The sequence below is a fragment of the Petaurus breviceps genome, unplaced genomic scaffold (assembly GCF_028583685.1).
Source record: "Petaurus breviceps papuanus isolate PSGF00001 unplaced genomic scaffold, PetGlider_PUasm1.0 551, whole genome shotgun sequence".
In the NCBI taxonomy this organism is placed as follows: Eukaryota; Metazoa; Chordata; class Mammalia; order Diprotodontia; family Petauridae; genus Petaurus; species Petaurus breviceps.
In genome coordinates, this window is record NW_027186372.1 from 12,913,560 (window position 1) to 12,936,129 (window position 22,570).

The following is a 22,570-nucleotide window of genomic DNA, read 5'->3' on the forward strand; positions in this document are numbered from 1 at the left end:
AGATTCTCAAGTCAATGAGGAAAACTCCCGTAACTCCGCTTTCTAAATGCATACTTCTTAGAGACTGTTACCAATTTTTAAGAGTTCAGACGTTGTAACTAGCTTTAAGACTTTAGATGAAATGTTGGGGCAGGGTTGGGGGGCAGGGTGAGGGAAAGACAGGCTGACAGTTGGAAGTATCAGTTGAGAAATGCCTTGAGCTGAAGCATTTCTGGGGTTCATGAGGATCTATGATGAAACTGTGTGTGAGAGAGAGAAGGTGAGGATGAACTTCTTTCTTATGAAAGCTATCTTGGGTGTTGTTAGGAGGAAATCCTATGAAGAGAAGCCTTTAAAGACAATTCTATAAAGTGCTCCAGAGAAGTTGACAGATGGTTTCCTGTCATTGTTAAAGATAATACAAAGAGTAAAGGGAATATTCTTGTGGAGAAACATTAAGAAGATGTTAAATAATTACCTGGAGTAAGTTGAATGAGTCGAGACTGAATTTACAAACAAATGAAGAGAGATTAACTACTGATGTCTGAGGGTTTGAGTTGACACTGTTGGTAATAGTCAAATGTAAGTAGTTCTTTATTAATATCACACATATCATATATGTATATATATACACATACATATCTGTATGTGTATATTTATTTGTTCTTTTGTTTAAAAATTATTTATTCTAGTCATGTTAATATTTAAATATAGATGAAAAAGTAATTACTAGTGGTAAAAGTTTCTCTAGTTCATTAAATAACATTTAATGAATTTGAGTGGGAGCTTGAGCTAATAATTTAATTAATGATAAGAGACTATAAATTTATTAATGAGAAATACATTTTCTCAAATACACCTAGATTGTTATAGAGATTAATAAACATATAGCAATGAATCAAGTGAAAGGAAATAATGATGATGATGATGACTCCCTCCCATTCTAAGAGTTAGTTGATTGTTAAAGTTTCAGTGTGAACATTTACACCTCAAAAATTGGCAATCTTCACCAAGTAGGGCTCTATTTATTGTTTTGTTGATTGTCTCAGCTTGAAAAAAGTTAATAATGCAGATTAAACTTAAAAGTATGGGTGTGTATATTTCTCCTCCTAGATGAATTGTTAAACATTTCCCAGAATACTCTTGTCTTACTTGAGCTCAGCACAAGTGCAGTAGGAGGCTCAGGAAATGAAGTCATCATCAGACTGGAGGCTTTATGATTGTAGGCTAATGATGATAATGAGGATGATGCTAATTGGCACTCATATAGTGCTTTAAGTTTTGTAAAGTGCTTTACATGCATTATCTCATTTGAACCTCACAACAACGCTGTGTTTCTTTTACTTGCTACACATTCATTCTATTTTAATGGCAGATTGTGAGCAGTATGGCACAGTAGTAAAAAAAATGATGGTGGCGAGGTGGGTGGAGCTAAGGAAAAAAGTGGCTACAGGATAAGTCAAGAGGTATGGGTGGAGTGAGAAGGAAAGGCAAGAGATGAAGGTTGGAGCCAGAGGGAATGGGAAACCACAAGTTGTTAGTCAAGCTCAGGCGCCACCAGGGTAGGAAAACGGGGCTGGAAAGAATGCCTAGCCCTTTCTTTCCAGTCTACGCAAATCTTATCCATCCTTCCAAGTCCTACTTCAAATATCTACCAGGAAGTCTTCCCTCATGACTGCTATCTTTACTAATCTCCACCTTCTTCAAACTCTGTAGCCCTTAGATTTTGAACTGCATTCGGATTTAATTGTTATACAGCACTCTTAGAGAGGAAAATAATGATGATGATGATAATAGCTAATATCTGTGCATGCTGGACACATTTTATAGTAGGGGCTCTATAAGACCTAACTATCTGAAGTAAGCCTTGCCTCAGATAATTACTATCTGTGTGCCCCCAGGCAAGACACTTAAACCCTCAGCTACCTTTTCAGCATCCTCGTTTCTCATCTGGGTAATAACACTATCTACCTTATTGGGTTGCTGTGAGGATCAAAACAGATACATAGGTAACACACTTTGCGTACCATAAATGCTAGTTATTATTACTGTTATTATTACTCACCCACCAATATAAACTCTTTAATCAGGGACCAAGTCTTATTCTCAATAAATTTTTCTTAGTGCATAGTACTAAGTAGGAGATTAATAATTAATTACTGAATGAAATGCAAATGGATGAAGATAGCACATTTCCCAGGCCCATCCAAGATAAAGGAACCTAATCCTTAAGGTGGCCAGAACCTCCCTGATTCCTCACATTTCTGCTCCTCTCCCCCTTCAAAATCTGACAGGCCATTATTTGAGTAAGCAACTCAACATTTTCAAGTGACCTAGTGAGGTGAGCTTCTCATCAGGCAGCTGAATATAGATAAGTGCCAAAGTGAGATGGAGAGATTCAGCTGCCTCCATGGCAACCTACAATGGCCAGATTTCAATTAGAAAGGAGGAATAAAAGACAACCAATTAGGAAGAGGAAACAGGACTGATTTTCTTCTAATTGAGAAATACCCCAGGGCTGGGGAAACACTTCACTGGGAAGCCAGAAAACCTTTTGGAGCTGCTACTCGCGAATCTGCCAAAGCCTGATCAATTTATTGCCACCTCATCATCCATTTCTATTTGTTACAGAGCCCCTGAGGAACTTGATGCAGGGTCCAGGGACCATTTCTCTCAATTTCTTAAGATGGGGAAAGGAATGGGGGAGAATCTTGGAACTGAAGACTACCAGGGCTGAAGGGGCTCTTAGAAGACAGAACACAGAATGTCAGAGCTGTAAGAACATTGAGAATTCCAGAGTCAAAGCATGGCTTTGCCTCTTCTGCGTTTCTTGCTAAAGAGAAATAAGCCAATAAAGGCCCAGACTTTCCACTTTGCTGAGGGAACACACTAAACATACATGGATATATACACATATATACATATGTGTTATATATCATATATGTATATAGGTTTGTGTATATGGAAAATGAGGCACCACACATACATGTATATATCATGCATGTATAAATTTATGTGTATGGAAAATGAGGCACCATAGTATAGTGCAAAAAACCCCTCTCACAGTACTTGTGATCTTGGACAGGTCATTAACCTCCCTGGGCCTCAATTTCCTGATCTACAAAATGAAAGGGTTAGATTAGGTAGCCTCTGAAATAACTTTTACCTCTAGATCTGTGATCTAACAGATAATAAGTATTTATAGTGCTTTAAGGTTTACAGGGTGCTTCCCAGTAATAACTCTGTAGAGCAGTAAATCAGGATTATTATTCCCATTTTGTAAATGAGGAGACTAAGGCAAAAAGAGATTAAGTGATTTACCTACAGCAATATAATTAGCAAATGTCAAAACCTTGATGTTTCCTTTGTTAAAGGCCAGCACATTCCCTACTCTACCAGGCTGATGAATGACCCCCTTTGTAATCTGCACAGTCCCCTCCAGTTAGGATGCACCCTTGTTCCCAGGAAGTTGTGAATGGGAGGTAAAGGAAGTTTTGGAGCAGTAATGTCAATCAGTTGGACCCTATGGCCTGGGTCCACTTTGGTCCAGTTAAGAGTCCCTTAAATATCTCTTCCATACTCCAATTCCACAATAGAGAGAAAGGGCCAACTTCCTTCCTCACTAGGTACAACCGATGGGTTCCCAAGGTGAGTCTGGTAAAACATTCCTACAAATGGCTCTTCAGCACAGAATTGGAAGAAACAGGCTTAAACAAGAAGAGGTTTAAGGTAGCTAAAAGTAACAGTTCCTTGAGGGTCATGATCGGCAGTGAGGAGCCTGTGACCTCGAGGCCACATTTGGCCCTCTAAATCCTCAAATGTGGCTCTCTGACCAAATTCAAACTTGACAGAACAAATCCCCTCAAGTCCTGAGGTTTGGATTCTGTCAAAGGGCTGCACTTGAGGACTTAGAGGGCCACATCTGGCCTCGAGGCCACAGGTTCCCCACTCCTTGTGATATTGGATGAGAACACCAAAGGAGTCTCCTAAAATCTGCCTCCTTTGTATATCTAAAAACAGGACATTATAGTTATCTTGGACATTTAGGGGAAAGGTCATTCAGAAAGTAAAAGATTACCTACATGGCCTTTGGAGCTGCATTTGCTTGCTAAGTTTGCAGAGTTCTGTCCAGAATGGAACAGCAGCTGTTCTGGAGAGCAGACAGGAGACTACTTCCAATAATCTCCTTTAAACATTTCCCTTTATTCCTTCTTTGAATTCTAGATCTTGGGAAAGTGGAATCAGAGAGAATGGATACATTCTTTTCCCTTTGGAAATGTTTATTGCTGTTTCAGAGGTAAAGAAGAAACAGACTAAAGGAGAGAAAGAGTAGCAATTGTAATTTCTGAGCTAGGGCTTCAATTCTGATCAGAGGAGAAAGGGTACCCTCTGAGCCCTAGGCATCCTGGGAGAGAGGAAGCACAATTTCTCTCAGTTTCCTGAGATAGGAAACAATGAGTTGGGAGAATCAAAGAACAAGAGAATGCCAGTATGGGAAGGAGACTCAATTGCAAGTCTTGGAATCCCTGGTTGAACACAATACGCTTCTGGACGCTATAACTTTTTTAATGCTGATAAAATCATGTTAGCCTTGAACTACAGGTCAAGGTTCAGCTCAGGTACAACATTCTACTCAAGATGTGCGCAGGTTACCCAGTGACTCCCTTTCTCATGATGGCCTAAATTACTTTGCATTTATGTATATTTTGTTTTTCTGTGTAGTTATGGGAATGGAAATTTAAGATCTTCCCTGCCCCTAGGCCCTTTGATAGGCTTAAGTGCACCTGGAGCCTGTGGCAGCAAGCTTGGTTTTCAGTAATGTCCACACCTTGGTGCTGTGTGATTGGTCAGTGGGTCAAGAGGGTTGTGCCATTCTCTGAACCAGGAGAAGGCTATATGAACCCTGATGTGAGGTTTTGTTTTGGGGCTCACTTTGAGAAGAGTTGTGTGATTTGACCAGAAGAGACTCTGGGCAGCCGTTGAGCCCCCCGGCTTTGAAAACCCAGATGTTGCTGCTTCCCTCTCTGGTAACTGACTCGGTATGGATGTAATGGTCAGACAGTTGGAAGCCTGTCTGCTGATCTGTTTCTCTTTATTTTTTGTCTGCTTGTAACTTGTTTGTATTCTCTGAAATTTGGGGTGCTGACTTTTTTCCCCTGAACTAGGTAAATGACATATGTTTGATTAAAGCAAGATTGTTAACCCATTTTGAGTTGCTGTCCTTTAGAAAAGCAGATCTAAGAACCTGAGTTGGCAGCCACCCTGGGGATGTCGGGGTGCTTGCTGTTACATGCGTACAGGTTGTTTTCCTCCAATCAAAAGAAAGCTCCTTTGGTAAAGATAAGGAAATAAGCATTTATTAAATAATTATTGAGTGCCAGGTGCTGTGCTAAGCTTTACAAATATTATCTCATTTGATAATTTGATGTTGAGGGGAGGGACTATTTCATTGTTGACTTTGTGTACTCTGGTGCCTAGCACAAACGCCAGAAGCATAGTAGGAATTAAAAAAATTCTTGTTGATGAAAAAAGATGAGAAAAATAAACTGACACATTTGGAGCATAGTGGGTACCTGTCCGTGGGCTTATCTATTGGAAAAGATTAGAAAAGTGTCAACAGCCTAACAGTTTAAGGCTGCTAAGTGTGTTCGATGGAGCTGTGGGCCTGTTACAGATTCTCAGTTCTAGAGTGGTTTTTCATTCATTTTCATTTCATTCATAGGTCCCAAGTCCTATCAAGGCTAGTCCTGGAAAAAGTTCCATCTTTTTCATCAAAGTTTTCATCAACTCTGATGGTAATTGGTCAGATGGGAAAACTGGGGATAAATGGAAGGAAAACTGGATCAGCCTCTGTTCCTGTACACAATGGTACTTGCCCTGGAGGGAAACTGGGCATCTGCCTGTGGAGTAAAATGCAGGCTCTACTCTTTTCCTTAGAGCATGAAAGACTAATAGCAATGACCTGTTAGGTAGAAATTCTGTTCTGGGACCTGGAATTCTGGAGACTGATTTGTCTTGCTTTGATGAAGCTATCCCTATTTAGTTATCTTATTGTGTAATTTAAGGGACTATAGAAAGACATCCTTTGTCCCCTGAGCAAAAATATCTCTTTTCACCATGGTGCCTTCATTTCTACCATTGGTTAGTGCTTTAAGATAACCACTGCCCTATGTTCCTTTCATAAAACGTAATACATTTGGGAGGCATGCTTAGTGGATGGAACCTTGGATCAGAGGTGAGATCAGGAAGCCCTGAGTTTGAATCCTTGTTCAGATATTCACTAACAAAGTCATCTTTGTGAGTCACTTAACCACTATTTCCTCATCTGTAAAATGGAGATAATAATAGCATTTGCCTCACAGGGCTGCAGCCCTAGAATCAAATAAGATAATATATAATTATAATAATTTATCAAATAAGATTTTATACATGTAAGATTTTGAAAATTCAAAGCTCTATGTGACTATTATTATTATTATTATTATTAACTTATAGAAAAATGAACACATTTTAGCCCAAATACATAGGTGTGAATTTATCAGATTGATATTTTAAAATGATAGTGAACTCAGATAATGACTAGCCTGTAGACAAAGTTCTGAAGACAAAGGGAAATGGGCCTCACCAGGCACTCTTCCATGTGGTTATGATCTGTAGTACAGACATCCACTCTTAGGGTCTTCTGGTGTAGAGAGGGATAGGAGATGGACACCCAGAACATTTCATTGAACACAAGATTGTCAGAAGCTTCCAGGGGCCTCGTCCGGAACAAGCAAGTTGTGCTTTCAGAGCAAGGAAGGATAGCAACACGGACATTCCTAAAAGAAAACATGGGACTTGAGTTAACTCTTTCACAGACAAAGGGCAAGTTGCTGTCACTGTACTATTAGCTTTACTTTGTTACAAGAGAACTCGCAGGATTGAAAGTAATCTGTAAATGTTTATAATGTGAAAATAAAATAAATAAAATTTTTACAATACAATACAAATATAATAAAATTTTTAAAAATTACAAAAGATGAGAAAAAAGTCACCAGGCTTTTAAAACTAATGAACAAGAACAGAATGGAGAAAGAAGATATGACCCCTTACTTTATTTTTGTAGATCAGGAAGCAGTGGATAGAGTGCTGGGCTTGGAGACAGGAAGACTCATCTTCCTGAGTTCAAGTCTGACCTCAGACACTTACTGTCTGAGTGACCCTGGGCAAGTCACTTAGCCCTCTTTGCCTTAGTTTCTTCATCGAGCTAGGGAAGGAAATAGTAAACCACTCCAGTATCTTTGCCAAGAAAACCCCAAATAGGGTCACAAAGAGTTGGACAGAACTGAACAACAACAGCAAAGGAGAAGGCTATGTGAAGCCTCCAGGAAATTTCATCATCAGATTCTAAGAACAGAATTGTCCGTCTCTTAGTGATACTTAGAGCATTTGGTCCTCTCTATTCTGTTTCACAGGAAGTAGGGAAGAAAAGTTATGGATGGTCTTGTGTACAAAGAAAAAGCAGAGTGGGTTCTTGGCAAAGGCCCTCTGGGCTTGGAAACAAACAAGCCTTCCAAAAAAGAAGGTGGTAAAAAGGCTGGGAAATGAACCCATTTCTCAAGGAATTCCCCAGAAGATCCACCCTTAGGATGTCATTGTCAATCAACCAATGCACATTGATTAAGTGCCTGCTAAGCTGCTGTCCTAAGTGCTGGCAATAATAAGGAAGAAAGGGTTCACTGTCTGTCCTCAAGGAGCTTACATTCCAACAGGGGAGGCAACATATACAAAAAATAAATGTATACATACAAAGGAGAAGGCTGTATACCTGTATGTATCTGTGTACAGCAGTCTCCCCAAATGGCTTGGAGAAGGGAAAGCGGAGGGACAAATGAACAGAAGCAAAGTGGCCCTTTACAGAAAGTCCTAGGACTCTTACACACTGCCTAGTAGGAGACAGTCACTTGGAGTCCAGGCCTGCAGAGAACATAATTCAATAGATCTTGTTCCTTAAGGGACTATCACACTATGGAGAAGATAGACTAGGCTAAAGAGAATTCATGTGTCCTCTGAGAAATCAAAATGTCACTAGTCTAAGCCATGGGATCTTAAACTGCCTGAGAGAGGAAATATAGACTCCTTCCCCAGAAACCTGAGCCAAGTGACACTTGACATGTATATGTGGTGGGGATGGGGGTGGGGTGGGAAGAGAGAAGGGTGGTTGTGAAGAAACAGTACCACATTAAAAACAAAAACAAGTGCCCCACCCAAGCCTAAAAATCTTTCAGAAAAGTGCAGCAATTACAATGCCTATTTAGAATGATAGGTTTGTCATGTTTTTCAAAGAAAGTCTATTATACAAAAAATTTAACTTACACAAAAAATAAATTAGGGGCTGATTACTGAAAGAATCTTCAATCTATGGCTGAATGAAATAGCAAGTCTCCTTTTCTCCCACTTGTCCCTATTCTAACAATGCCATTAAAATTTTTTCCATTTACCAAGATTCATAATATTTTAAAATTATTAAATATGACAATACATGTGCATTTTTTTTCAGGATCACATCTACTGGGTAAACTAAGGGCAGACCTTTTGCAAATGTACATTTAGCATTATTAGGGAATCAGAATCAAATGATAATCCCAAATCACAGTAATGCGCAATACCATAAATATGTAAGAAGTGTTTATGACACAAATGAAGCCTTTGACACCGAAGAAAATGTGTGTTTGGGAACCAAGCATTTCAGTACTGGTGGAGGATGACCCTTGGGCCCTCAGCTTCCATACTTACACCTTCTGGTCTTGTTGCAACAACAGAGCAGCAAAGTTACTCAGCTGGATGATTAATATCGCAAATTGCTTATTCTTCTCATCATACCTGAAATGAAATGGGGAACATGTAGCACCTGTTATTAACAAAATGCTTCTTCAGTAGCAAGAAGATGCAGTTGCTAATGGCTTAGGAACCGATGATGGAAGAGTTTTCAACACATTTACTCTTTGCTGTATTGTTAGATTATCACAAAGCAACAGACCTGGACCACATTATCTCAGCTCCCTGCAGACATCCCTTTGCTGAGCTAAGATTTAATGTTATGCTTTCAGTTTTTATAGAGGGGTTGATATATCTTTTTATAAGAGATGTCTCTTTGAAGAATGTTTCTGTATTTTTTTGCCAAACTTGTAACTGAAGACATTTTCCGTTATGGTACCCAAAGTCCATTATATGGCCCCAATCAATGACTCCATTCAACCTAATATAGCAGAAGGAAAACTCAGTTCTCCTGCCTCTGCAACTGACCTGATTTGGAAATGTCATTTAAAGTCTGTGACACTTAGTCTTTCACGAAGGGATTAGACTAGGTCTCCATGGTGGGGACCAGGGTTTCTTTGGCGGGGAGGGAAGAACTCAAAGGTACCTTTCAGGTCTTCTAGAGGTCTGTGATTCTATGATTCTGTAACTTCAAGATAAGGAAGAAGCTTTCCCCCCCCCAGAAGAACAAGTTTGCTTTCTCTTATCAAACAATGAGAACAATATAATGAAATGTTTCCTGTTTGCCTTAGCTGCCAGAAAACTCGAAGTTTAAATTAAACTGTAGTAGCTCATTTCAGTTACCACAAATTGTTTCTGAAGGTAGGCACAATGTATGTAGGGGTGCACATCCACATCTATTTATATGAATGCAAATGTGCACACCACTTCTTAGTGGGAGAAGCTACTAGATTGAGTAGGATCCTCCTACTCAAAGGAATCCTCAGGGAAAAGGCAGTGAGACTAGTCTGAGAGCTCCCTCTGCTGGCACGATTCCATCTGCGGCCGTGGCTTAGTGGATGAGCCCATCTTTGAACCAACGTTGTGTTCCCAGGTCAAGCAAGGTGTTTATTACAAATCAATTCTCTCATGGTTGAGGAGGTGTGCAAGTTGAAGACTTCAGAAAGCATATTCAGGGAGTTATTTGCATGTGTTTACAGTAGCTTTGACCAATGCGATTCTGCAAAGCTGAGCTCACATGACTTTGAATTGGGCTCAGGAGGGTAAGAGCATCCTGGAGTCAACTATCAAGAAAAGTTCTCCAATAATAAAGGTGTCCTTACCATAGGTAAGGAACCGGGCTAGGATGAACGCTCCAAAGATTTGAGAACATGTCAAACTTTTAAATGTGTAACATAAAAGGAATACACTATAGCACAGTGGAAAGATATTGGATTGGAAGTTTGAGATCTGGGTTCTAGTTTGACTCTGGAGTTTACGTTCTGTGCAACCTTGGGCAAGTCATTCTGTCTCTTTGTGCCTGCTTCTTCCTCTGTCAAAAGGAGATAATCGCACCTGTCCTAACTCCTTCATACACAGAATGTGAGAATCCCATGAAACAAATGTAAAAAAGTAAAGTTTAAGGTGTGGAGGGTCTGGAAAATGAGTTAAGTCTCACAATCAAACTTCCCTATTCCTTTGCCCCCTTTCCCAGTCCTTACTTCAGAGCAATCTGAACTCTGGCAGCTCCTATGGCCTCCAACTCATCACTGTCAAAAACAGTAGCTTCTGAAGTGCCCAGTCTGAAAGGCAACAAAGGAGAAAAAAAATCAGGGTTTAAGCAGCTCCCATCAGGAAATACAAGGACAGCTATGTGCATTTCTAAATGAACCAGTGATGGGGAAAGACTGAAACACATTTGTGGTATTTGAATATAACAGAATATTATGGTGCAGTAAGAAATGATAAATGTGAGAATTCAGAGAAACAGAGAAAGCACCACATGAACTGATGTGGAGTTATATAAGCAGAAGTAGAGACATTCTGCACAATGGCTGAAACCAACAATGGCCGGAGAGAATAGGGGATGAAACACAAAACCCTTCCTCTGCAGAGAGGTGAGAGCATACTAAGGTAGAATATTCACCTCACTATGGTTCTTTGCTTAACAAAAGGTATCCCCAGAGAGGGCGATTCTAGAAATGGCTGTGAGGTAACAATAAAAACATCAATGAGATGTATGTAAAATCAAATGTAACTTGTAAATTAAGAAAAAATTTAACACTGAATGCTGTAATTATAATGAGCAAGCTTTGTCCTGAAGAAGAGATGAGAAAATGAACCTTCCTCCCTTCTTTGTAGAGGTGGTGAACCATTGGTATGGAATACCGAGGACATTGTCAATTATGTTTGATATGCTGGTTTGTTTTGCTGAGTTACTTCGCCTGCCCCCTCCCCCCAACCCTCTTTCTTATTATTTGTTGCAGGGATGCCTTTCTGCGTAGGGAAGTATGTATATGTGGGAAGAAGATATGGGAAATAAAGATTGTATAAAACCAAAAGATCTCAATTAAAATGTAAATAAATTAATGTAACAATGAGACTTTGTGTTTACCTACCAAAGTGAACCCCCTTTCCCTGTGCTTTCTTCTTTAGGTTTGCCTATAAAATCACCTGGAGCCCCCATTTCTAGGCAAGTCAAGCATTAGGTTTTAATAAATGGTCCCAGTGCTCATCTGTGAAAAAAGTTCAGAGAACAGGGGCTTCTTTCTTCTAATTGTTCCCTATGGTCCTGGGACGTTTAAAACCATTCCCAGATGACAAAGAGCTGACATTTTCTCTAACTTTCAAAGTCCTTAGCCCTTTTTCTTCAACACACAGCTCTTGAACCAGAGCATCTTCTGAGGACAGAGAACCAGATTACGATCAGGGCTACATCTTTGCACCATCACCATCACCATCACCACTGTTAAAAACTCTAACGATGCATGGCGCCATCCTCAGATGCTGCAAGGTGGCCCCTGCCCTCCTTGTGCTCAGCGACCCGAGGCAGAGAGAGAGAAACAACACAGATTGTTACCTCTGCCCAGAAGCCTCGTACACGCCACTGTCTCCTGCCACTGACTCATCTGACACTGCCGCCGATACACAGGCTACTTTCAGGACGGGTCCTCTGGCCACATTCGAGCCTGAAGGAGGAGGAAGAGGAGGAGAATAAGTCAGCTAATCAGTCAATCAATAAGCAGTCCTCATGTGCCTAGTATATGCCAGACACTGGGCATACAAAGACAAAAAGGTATAGCTCCTTCCCTCAAGGATCTCAGGTTGAGAAAATATCATACGTAGGCAAAACACATCTCCTAGTGACCTGTCCTTGCCCCACTGCTCCCCAAGAGTCAAAGAAAATTAAAAATAATTCCCATGTCGTCTCTGAGAGGCGGAATGGTATAATGGAGAGAGATTTGAGTTTAGAGTCCAGAGACCTGTATGTGAATCCCAGCTCTGACTCAGACTAGTTCCACAATCCTACATAAGGATAAGCCTAAATCTCCCTATCTATAGGGTTAGGGACTGGTTCTGGGATTTCATTGAGATCAGAAATTCCCAGAAGAGGAAGCTCTCTCTAACAAAGTAGGCCAACACCTCCTGGGCAATTTAAGGGTCAGAGGAAGTTGCCTAGGGCACTGAAAGGCTAACTGATTTGCCAAAGGTCACATTTTTATTATATGACTAAAGATTTGAACGCTAGGTCTTCCACATTTTAAAGGAAACTCTATCTACCATCCCATTCTTCCTCATGCTTCCTTATCTATAAAATGGAGATAACAGCCTCACATGGTTGCTGTAAGGTGCTTAAATATTTTAAAGTACTAAATAAATGTGAAATATTGAGGCAAAAACATTGTTACTTATCCTATCAGTCCTGAGGGAGAGGTAGTATGGAAAGAGACTACTGTTCCCCCCTTCCCATTTCCCTTTCTCCTTTAAAAAAAAAAAGGCCGGGTCTATTTTTCCTTTTTGTTTCTGTATGCTGATATCTAGAATAATGCTTTGCACAGACTAGGCCCCATTTCTTCCCTGATTCTTTGAAGTTCTCACCCACTAGGTCACTTGGGACAGGGTCTCTAAGCTTCTAGACCTTGGCCAAGTAATTAGAATGAATGTTGAATACCAGCTGTGTCTGTCTAGCAGTCTTACCACTGAACTGGGATGACAGTGTGTGTCTGGCACAGAGGGGAAGGAAGGACAATCTTATCATCAATTACAGTGCCTGCTGGGAAGGCAGAGAAGGAAGAAAAGGGGAAGACCTGTTGAATGCTGCTAAGAGACGTCTTTCCAAAGCTGACGTCCATGAAGACAGCATATTTTTGTTGTTCAGTTATCTCAATGGCATCCGACTCTTTGTGACTTCACTTGGGGTTTTCTTGGCAGAGAAACTGGTTTGTTTTGCCATTTCCTTCTGAAGCTCATTTTAAAGATGAGGAAACTGAGGCAAACAGGGTTAAGTTACTTGCCCAGGGTCACACAACTAGTAAATATCTGAGGTCAGATTTTTTTTTTCTTTTTTGGAGGGGGGAAGGCAGGGCAATTGTGGTTAAGTGACTTGCCCGAGATCACACGGCTAGTAAGTGTTAAATGTCTGAGGGCGGATTTGAACTCAGGTCCTCCTGACTCCAGGGCCAGTGCTCTATTCACTGCACTACCTAGCCGCCCCCAGAAGTCAGATTTGAACTTAGGAACAGCTGTCTTCCTGACTCCAGGCCTGGCATGCTGTTCACTGTACCACCTAGCTACCCTGAAGACAGTGTAGAGGTTTTCCTTATTTTTCCTCCCTCCCACCTCATAGGAAGTATAGTTCTGAGGCCCAAGTCTCCCATGATCAGTCATACTGCAGGGATCAGAGCCAGCATCATAAAGCCAGATAGGTCTTCCCCTTCTCCTCTAAACCACTTAGGGAGATTACTCTGTCTGCTGACTGAACAGCAGTACTAATCACTTAACCTGCTTAGCAGTTGAGTGCCTAGCTCCTGCCACCAGCCCCAATTCCACTGACAAGGGACCTCCCCATAAGACCATTCACACAAACATAAGAAAAGCTGCACTCAGACCCATGGTTCATTAAGCCCTGCATCCTGACTGACAGTGACTCCAAGGAAGTTTGCGGATGAACATCAGAGCTGCCTTTTATGAGCCTGACTTCATTGCCTGTGTCTGGACATTTTTAATGTAACTGAATAATTCCATCATAGCAGGAGTCCCTTTCACAGACCCCTTGGGCAGTCTGGTGAAACCCACATACTCTTTCTCAGAATAATGTTCTTAAATGCATAAAAAAATGCACAAGATTACAAAGCAATTATACTGGATCACAGTTTTCAAATATGTATCAAAAAATCCCAACAACAATCAAGTTCATAAACCTCAGGTTAAGAACCTTTGCATTGTAGAATTTATATTCACAGATTTGCCTAGATCCTGTTTTAACCTCTTTATATCTGCAGTCTGGACCACCTCACAGGGTAAAAGATTTTCTTCAGTTTACCACCCGCTGCATTAAAAAAGTACTTGCTTTCTATTTATTTTAAGATTCTCTTCTTTAAGCAGTAAGGGGTGTACTCTGCTCGCATCCATCTAGCTGCTTCAGACACAGGGCCGGTGGGCAGCATTGATGTTCCAGCCTGTTGCTCTGATTAAATGCCAGGAATTCACCCAACAGGGTTCCTTTTACTGCTGCAGCCTTTCCTCATTCTCCTCCCTTCTCCTCACACCATATAACGCTGTCATCTGAAGTCGATTCGTTTGGGCCCAGTGCTAACTGGATCTACATTCCTACATTCCTGGGGTTGTATTTGCTTTAAGGATAAGATAAGCTCTATTTGCTTCAGGTCCTGTCCCATAAGCAGACAGATCCCTCTGTAGGCAGAGAATTTCTGGGGAGATAAGTTACTTGAGAGCCAGGACCACTGTCTGTTCTTTTACTTTGCAGCCCAAGCCCCTCGTACAGGATCAGAGACACCTTGAAGGAGTTCAGTAAGTCTTTGTGGGCTGAGAGATATCCTTTCTTTGTTTCTGATATCCAAGCTCTGTGCTGGAATTAGCTGGGCTAGTTGCAAAGGCCCGAGAAACACAACCTTTGAGAATATGTCAACCAGGTATTCTTAATCTGGGGTTTACAGACCCTCAAAGAGTCTTTGGATAGATTTTAGGGTGTCTAGGAACTTGGACAGGAAAAAAAATCATATTTTTATTTTTATACAATTTGTTTCATTTGTAAGACTATGTATTTTTTTTATGCATTAAAAAACAGTATCCTGAGAAGGGGATCATAGTATAATCAGACTGCCAAAGGGGGTCCATAACACAAAAGGTTAAGGACACTCAGTGTAGATCATCCCACTTATTTCACTGCTTACCCAGTGACTAAAGATTCTATTCTAAGCTCGGCCAAAAGGAAGGCTTGGGGCAGCCAGACTCTTGTCTCTTTTCTTAGGGGCCCAAAGTCACAGGCAGCATATGTGGGCAGCTTACGGATACCACAGGTTTCTGAGTAACTAGGGACAAGGAGGCATAAAACCTATAAGATTAAGGGTTCTTCCATATCACCAGGTCCTCACAGCCCAGAGAGGCCTCATTATTATTATTATTTTTTTTGCTTTTTTATTTTTTGGAGGGCAATTGGGGTTAAGTGACTTGCCCAAAGTCACATGGCTAATAAGTGTGTCAAGTGTCTGAGGCTGGATTTGAACTCAGGTCCTCCCGACTCCAGGGCTGGTGCTCTATTCACTGAGCCACCTAGCCGCCCCTCAGATAGGACTCATTGTGATGGCATGGTTGGATGCAACTCTACTTTTGCATAGGATACTCGTAGCAGAAGGGAAGGAGGAGAGATAACATATTCCATCTTTGTGAGTGAGACAGCATCTGGCTCCGGTTTCCTAAATGACTCTAGCTGAGCTTGCCGAAAAGAGAATAAGGAGGGCTGAGAAGACCAGTGGCCAAGGCATTTTTGGAAGCTACGCACCAGCTAAGCCCTGGCCCAGTGAGGTCCCCGTGACTGCCCCTTTTCAGAACTAGCGGGGAAAGCTCTACCTTGACAGAATTGCTTCTCCTCCCCTCCAGTTTCCTCCAGTCGGTAACCACTTCCAGTGCCGCCACCAAGGGTGAGCTCAGAAAAGTTGACATTCAGCTCTGGATCTTCCAAGTCCAAGGAGCTCAGGAAAGCATCTCCTGCTAAGAGGGGATCGACGACCAGAGGGGAGCAGGGTGGGGATGGGGAGGAAAGAGAGGATCGAGGGGAGAGTGAAGTCATGGACTTGGGAGTGCCAGACAGAGAGCGGAGAGCCTGAAGGCGGCTGGCTGCCTCAGCTTTCTGAGTCTTTACCACTTCATTCTCATGGATGGTGGTGATGTAGCCTGAGGGCCGGAAGCCAGTGGCCCCCTCCATTAGCAGGAATTCCACTTTGCTCTGGAGCTCGGAATCCAGCTGGTCCAGTGGATCATAGTAGAGATCAGTCAAGCTGGCTGAGGTGGAAGAGTCCAAGCTGGAGGCTGCCAGGGAACCCCGGCTGGATGTGAGAGAGCCAGGGCTGCTGCCAGAGGACAGGGACTGCATGCTGCTGGAGAGGCTGCAGGAAGGATGATGGAAAAGTCTGCATCACATGGAGAGACTCTGCAGCTCTAGGCCCTCCCTCCAAAGCTACAGGGAATGGCAGCAGACTTAGGGCCTGAGAGTTTTCTGATGCCTGGGTCCAAAGTGTAGAAAGTCAACTAGACCACTACCAAATACTCACCTTTTCAGCTGAACGTGGAGACTTGCAACTAGCCTTGTCATCTCTTCCAGTTCTCGCACCAGCTGGTTTCTCTTACTATTTAACTTCAGCCTATAGAGAGGCACAGATTAGAAGGCAGTAAAGTGAAGTGTTAACATATCTCTCTACGCTCCTCACAAAATAATTCACATGAAATAACTTCTGTTTCCAGAGAGGTTAGAGATTTACAAAGAGCTTTCTTAACAATAGCACTGCCCAGACCTGAGGTGGCACAGTGGACAGTGCTGAGCCTGGAGTCAGAAAGACCTGAGTTCAAATCCAGCCTCAGACACTTACCGAATCTGGGCAAGTCACTTAACCCTGTTGGCCTCAGTTTCCTCAGCTGTAAAATGAGCTGGAGAAGGAAATGGCAAACCATTCTAGTATCTTTACCATGAAAAACCTAAATGGAGTCACAGAGTTGGATGTGACTTGTTAATAAAAGTGCAGACCTGATATTCTATATCCTCTGCTCAGACAGACAAGTAATTGGTTCGCAATATATGTAGTCATAGTATTCTGATGACATCAAAGTTAAGTGGCTTCATCTGGGTCATAGTATATGTCAGGGGCAATGCTTGAACCTGCCTCGCTCTGAGGCCAGCCCTTTATGCACTATACGAATATTGCCTCTCAATAGTTAGAATTACTCATATTTTACAGATGAGCAATTTTTTTTTTTGCCTTTTGAAGGGCAATTGGGGTTAAGTAACTTGCCCAAGGTTACACGGCTAGTGTTTTTGTGTGGGTGTTGTGTCTCAGGCCAGAACCGAACTCGGGTCCTCCTGACTCCGGGGCCGGCACTTTACTCATTGTACCACCTAGCCGCCCCGACAGATGAGTAAATTAAGGCACAGATAGGTATACTGACTTTATCTAGTCACTAGAATCCACAGTCACACAGTTAGGAAGTATCAGAGCTGGAAGTCTAATCCAACTCTCCTCACTCCAAGACGTGTTCTTTCCATTCTTTATCTTACTGCCTCACAAAAAGAAGAAAAAAAGGTTCTCCCACTCCTGACTTACCCCTCTCAGCTCCATCTTTCTGTCTCTGTCTCTCTCTCTCTCTCTGACACACACACACACACACACACACACTCACACTTCTTAGTGCTAAGGTATCTTTGGGATTCTGAATCCACAGAGTAGCAAGTAAACAGCAGGCTAAAACTCTCTCTCTCTCTGTTCTTGAAGGATTATTTATAAAATACAAGTACTTTCCAGCTCCCTACCTAAATTCCAATGAAGACTGAAGTACTCTCCAATTCTATGGAAAACCCCCCAAATTTCCATCCAACCCTCTTTTAAAGCCAACTCAGATGGGCTCTCCAGTCTCCCCCAGGGTTTGAAGTTTTCTCAACCCTTCTCCAATTATGGCAACTACCAGTTTCCGGAGGTTTGGTTAGGAAGGGCCACTCTAACATGAAACAAGAACAGTCTTGTTGTCATGAATGGGAATGGGACTCTCCTTGGGCTGTGACAGTCTATTGTTCTCTAGTGCATGCAAAGCTGCATCTGCTCTGAGGAAAATCCCGGTAATTAAAAAATACTGAGGGAACGTATTCCACTGTTCCTTGTCAAGAGTACAGCCTGCTCCTGGGTCTGGAAGCACTGCTGTCATCTGCTGCCATCTGTGCTAGCGAGGGCCTCCCTCCCCTTGCTGCCCCTGGTGGCCTGATCACCAGGCCCCTGTCAGGGACTGGAGATAAGCTGGGGAACCCAGACTGGGGCTTAGCCACTGAGAGGGGACTAACATTGATGAACCTGTTCAGCTTCTCAATGTCAGGAAAAACAAAACCAACAAATCCCAGCAAAACCAAGCCTCAAAGAACAGCCCACAAAACAAGACAAAAAGAACAAAGCTGGCTCTATAGAAACCCCATAGAGAGATGGAAGGTTGTTGGAGAAAAAATATAGTGGAACATTTTAATCCAGGGCAATTAAGAGAAGGGACAGTCAGAGTCAGCGTGCAGGGCCAGTGGCAGGCCTCCCCCTAGCAAATGAGGATCTCCAAGGACTTCCATATTCAGTGACCTCTCTGACCATTTTCTGCTAAAGGAGGCTGGCTGGAGCTCAGTAAAAATGCATGCCTGGGGCTTTAGTGAACTGGCAGAATCTGAGGCAGATGGAATCCTTTATGAATGAAATTCTTTAATATCAACAGAACAGAAGACATTGAAAGATCGCTCAATGATCCACTAGAGAGATCTTTAGAAAGGGGATGATTGCTGAAGTCAACAAGGAACTATGTTCTTAATGTCTATTCTTTGAGACACTCCTGAGCATCTTCTCATCCATGAGAGACAAGCCAGGGTTAACTGCATCAGATTCCAAATGAGAAACATAGTCCAAATTAGGGGCCTCAGTGGGCTGCTTACAGAATTAGAACTCTATAGTCAATGAAGCTTTTAGAGTACCCTTGAATTTCATGTCCCTTTGTACCCACAAAAATATGTAGGTGTGACTATCACCTCTGAGAGGCTCTTATCTAAGCCATATGGTTTTTCTCTTCAATGACTCATGCACCACAGGGGGCCAGGAACACACAAAATCCTCAAACATCCATCTATTTGGGGCACTGAAGGCAAGGTAAGAAGCAAGGTCAGAGTGGGAGAATATAAGTCAGAATCAGCCATTGCTACTCTGTTATTTAGCAGTTCTTGTGGGACTTTCAGCAATGAAGATGGAGGCATTATCTTTTATTATGCTGACTGGAGGGGTGGCTAGGTGGCAGTGAATAGAGCACCCGCGCTGGAGTCAGGAGGACCTGAATTCAAATCTGGCCTCAGACACTTAACAAAAAAAATTAGCCCTGTGACCTGGGGCAAGTCACTTAACCCCAACTGCCCTCTAAAAAGCCAAAAAAAAAAAAAGGGCACTACACTCTGTTCCAATTAACCTTCTGGAAAATAAGGTGTAGCAAAATGTTTAAAGAATGACTATTATGCTGACTGGAGAGCATGACCTACGAAGTGGAGACTGGGTGAGTCCTACCAATCTGGCAGACATATTGTTGGGGATCTTGCCGCACCACCTCATCCCTGTGTCTCTCTGCCTGTGTGTCTTTCTGACTTTTTTACTTAACCCCTAACTCATTTTCCTCATCTATAAAATGGGGATAATGAAAGCACCTGCCTTCTAGGGTTGTTGTGAGGATACAATGAGATTATAACATTTGCAGAGCATTTTGTAAACCTTAAAGTGCTATATAAATGCTAGCTATTAGAATCTTCAGGGCTCATTTTGGTTCATATCCTCCCTTGAGTGGGAGGACAGCCATTAGATAAAGGGGGGCGAGGGATAAACACAGAGAGAGAAAGAGAGCAGAAAAGGAAGGAGTGGGGAAAGAAATGGAGAGGGGAAAAACAGAGGGAAGAACAGAAGGAGAAAAGGAAGGAGAGGAAAAGGAAGACGAGAGAAAAAGAAATGGAGGGAGAAGGAAGAGAGGGAAAGAAATAAAGAAAAGAGGGGACCATGGAGGCAGGGGAGGGTTATTATATTAATTGTTCCATCCAGGGGGATGCTTGCTTCTGTTAGCAACTATGCTGCCCAGAGAGCATCCGCCTCCAGGCAACTGTCTTGAGGTTTCTCACAGCAGCATCCGGCTCCCTGCCCACAAGCTGTCTGGCTTCTCTGTTGTTAATTCCCTCCTAAGGATTCAATCTTCCCAAAGCACTAAATTGCATTCTCAGCAGCTGCTTCAGAAAGGCAACTCTTACTTCTGTGGTCCAGGGCACACTCTGCACCAGATGGGATGGGGAAATGGGAAGGAGAGGTCAGCAAGAGACTTTGAGACCAGCATAGGGGAACCAAAAAAGCTTCGCAAACACACCTCTCTTAGAGGCACAGTCTTCACAGGGAGAGGAGACGTCCTATTATTGCTTCCAAATAGTAAACATTATTGCTTCACAGAATCCACCTAGTCCAGCCCGTCCATGACGGGAATTCCCTCAATAACATGCCTGACAAATGGTGACTGGCCACTGCTTGAAGATCTCAGGAGGCAGAACTCCCCCCACCTTTTGTAGCAGCTTACTCTACTTCTGAACATTTCTCATTGTTAAGAAATTTTTCCTAATATCAAACCTCAATCTGCCTTTTTGCTCCTGGTTCTGCCCTCTGGGGCCAAGCAGAACAATGACAGTCCACATGACGGTCCTTCAAATACCTAAACTGACCTATCATGTTTCCTTCCGAGTCTTCCCTTCTCCAGGTTAAATATGGTCAGTTCCTTCAACTGATCGTGAACTCAAAGCCCTTCACTCACTTGCCCTGATTATTTTATTCTGGACACTCTCTTTCTAGACATGTCTTTCTTAATCACTGGTGCCCAGAACTCAACACAATATTCCAAATGAGGTCTGATGAGGGCCCTTTATGGCGGGACTGCCAAGCTACCTATTCTTGGAAGCTATGTCTCTCTTAGTGCTGCCAGAGATCTCACTAGTGTTTTTTGCTACCAGATCACAGTGTTGACTAATATGGAGCTTGCAGAACAGTAAAATTAAAAATCTTTTTCAGAACAACTACTTTCTAACCACACCTACTCCATTTTTTTATGTTACTGCCTTTATTTAAAGTAGAGTCAATTGAAGCCCAGAGAGGTTAAATGATTTATCCAAAATAATCAGACCACAGGCAGGGGGCCTGTTGGTAAATGTTTTACAACCAGATCTCTGAAAGGAAATAAATGTACTTGTGACATACTTTTAAGTTTAATTTACATTATCAGTATCTTCTCCATCACTTCCTTAAGTCTAGAAAACCAATAAAAAAGTAAATCAAGCCCTGATTTATAGTGTTTGTAGATTTCTGAGGTGAAAATACTCATACTGAAAATTTGACATTTGGTCTTGAGAAGGTTTGAGCTGGCTCTAGCAAACCCTTAACCATAGTTCTGGAACTGAAAGGGACATCAAGGGACATCCAGTCCAATTCCCTCATTTTAGAAATGATCAAATCAAGGCCCAGAAGAATTAAATGACTTGTTCAAAATCACACAGCTACTAAGAGGTAGAAGGATGAGAATTTTAGTCTCCTGTTTCCTGCTCTGGCGATCCTTTCTCTACATCATATCATCTCAAAGCTCTCTCCAAAGTGACCATGGCACATTTCAGCAAGGTAGGTCTTTATGAGCCCTCTAGGCTGTGCAGGCCAGGATTGGTGAAGAGCTCCATGCCCCATGAAGTCACTTGGCTTTCTCCCAAAAGTAGTTTCAGGGTTTGGTTGCAGGTGTGGAACTGAGGACCTTGGGAAAGGGGCCAACGGGAAGCAAGGGTTCTCCTAAGTCCAAGACAAAGACTTCAAAATGGGGCACATGGAATCTTTAGCACTAAATGAGATTCCCAGTAGATTCTTTGAAGTACCCTAAACTCTTAATTACTCATGCGCTTTGCTTCTTTTCCTTCTCATTTTGTCTTTAGATCATTTTTCACTACTTATCAGCTCCCCCTCCATGTAGCAGTGGACTGGGGAAATTCAACCCTCCATAACCAACTTGACTTCCTATGAAGAGTTTTGATAAAAAGTTTACTTGGAAAGGCTGAAATCAGTGGTTCAAAGGAATTGAATATGAACACCTATCAGTCAAGATCTATGAAAGGCAGCACAATATAATGCAAGGAACTTTGGACTTAGTTAGATGGTCTGAGTTTGAGATCACATGGGATCCTGGAAAGGTTACTTAACCTCCAGCTGTTGCAGATGCAAAATAGGGATAATAATATTCCCAGTATCTAGTCTGTAGAGCTTTTGTGATGACCACAGAAAATACCGAATGGGAAAATGCTTTGTGACTATGAAGTGCTATCTAACACATAGAATTGTTGTGAGAAAAGCACTGTGTACATCTTAAAATGCTGTATAAATATATCTATCTCATTCCATATATAGCTAGGCAATATGTCCATACATGTTTATATTGTTCCCTATATAACTATTTATCACTATGCCAAGCAAGATACATCATCTGTTGTTGTTGAGCTGTGGATTATTCTATCTATCCATCCATCCATCCATCCATCCATCCATCCATCCATCCATCCATC

General features: G+C 42.1%; 1 protein-coding gene across 1 annotated transcript in view; it reads right to left on the bottom strand.

The window, feature by feature from the left end:
* WWC1 (WW and C2 domain containing 1) overlaps positions 1-22,570 on the bottom strand; it is a 153,630-nt gene that overhangs the window by 16,908 nt on the left and 114,152 nt on the right. Inside the window, exons 10-15 of the mRNA XM_069102405.1 lie at positions 16,506-16,595; positions 15,805-16,340; positions 11,795-11,903; positions 10,437-10,517; positions 8,755-8,841; positions 6,605-6,797 (exon numbers count right to left, since the gene is read on the bottom strand). Of these exons, the coding sequence (XP_068958506.1) occupies positions 6,605-6,797; positions 8,755-8,841; positions 10,437-10,517; positions 11,795-11,903; positions 15,805-16,340; positions 16,506-16,595 (1,096 nt within the window). The remainder of the gene's footprint in view (positions 1-6,604; positions 6,798-8,754; positions 8,842-10,436; positions 10,518-11,794; positions 11,904-15,804; positions 16,341-16,505; positions 16,596-22,570) is intronic.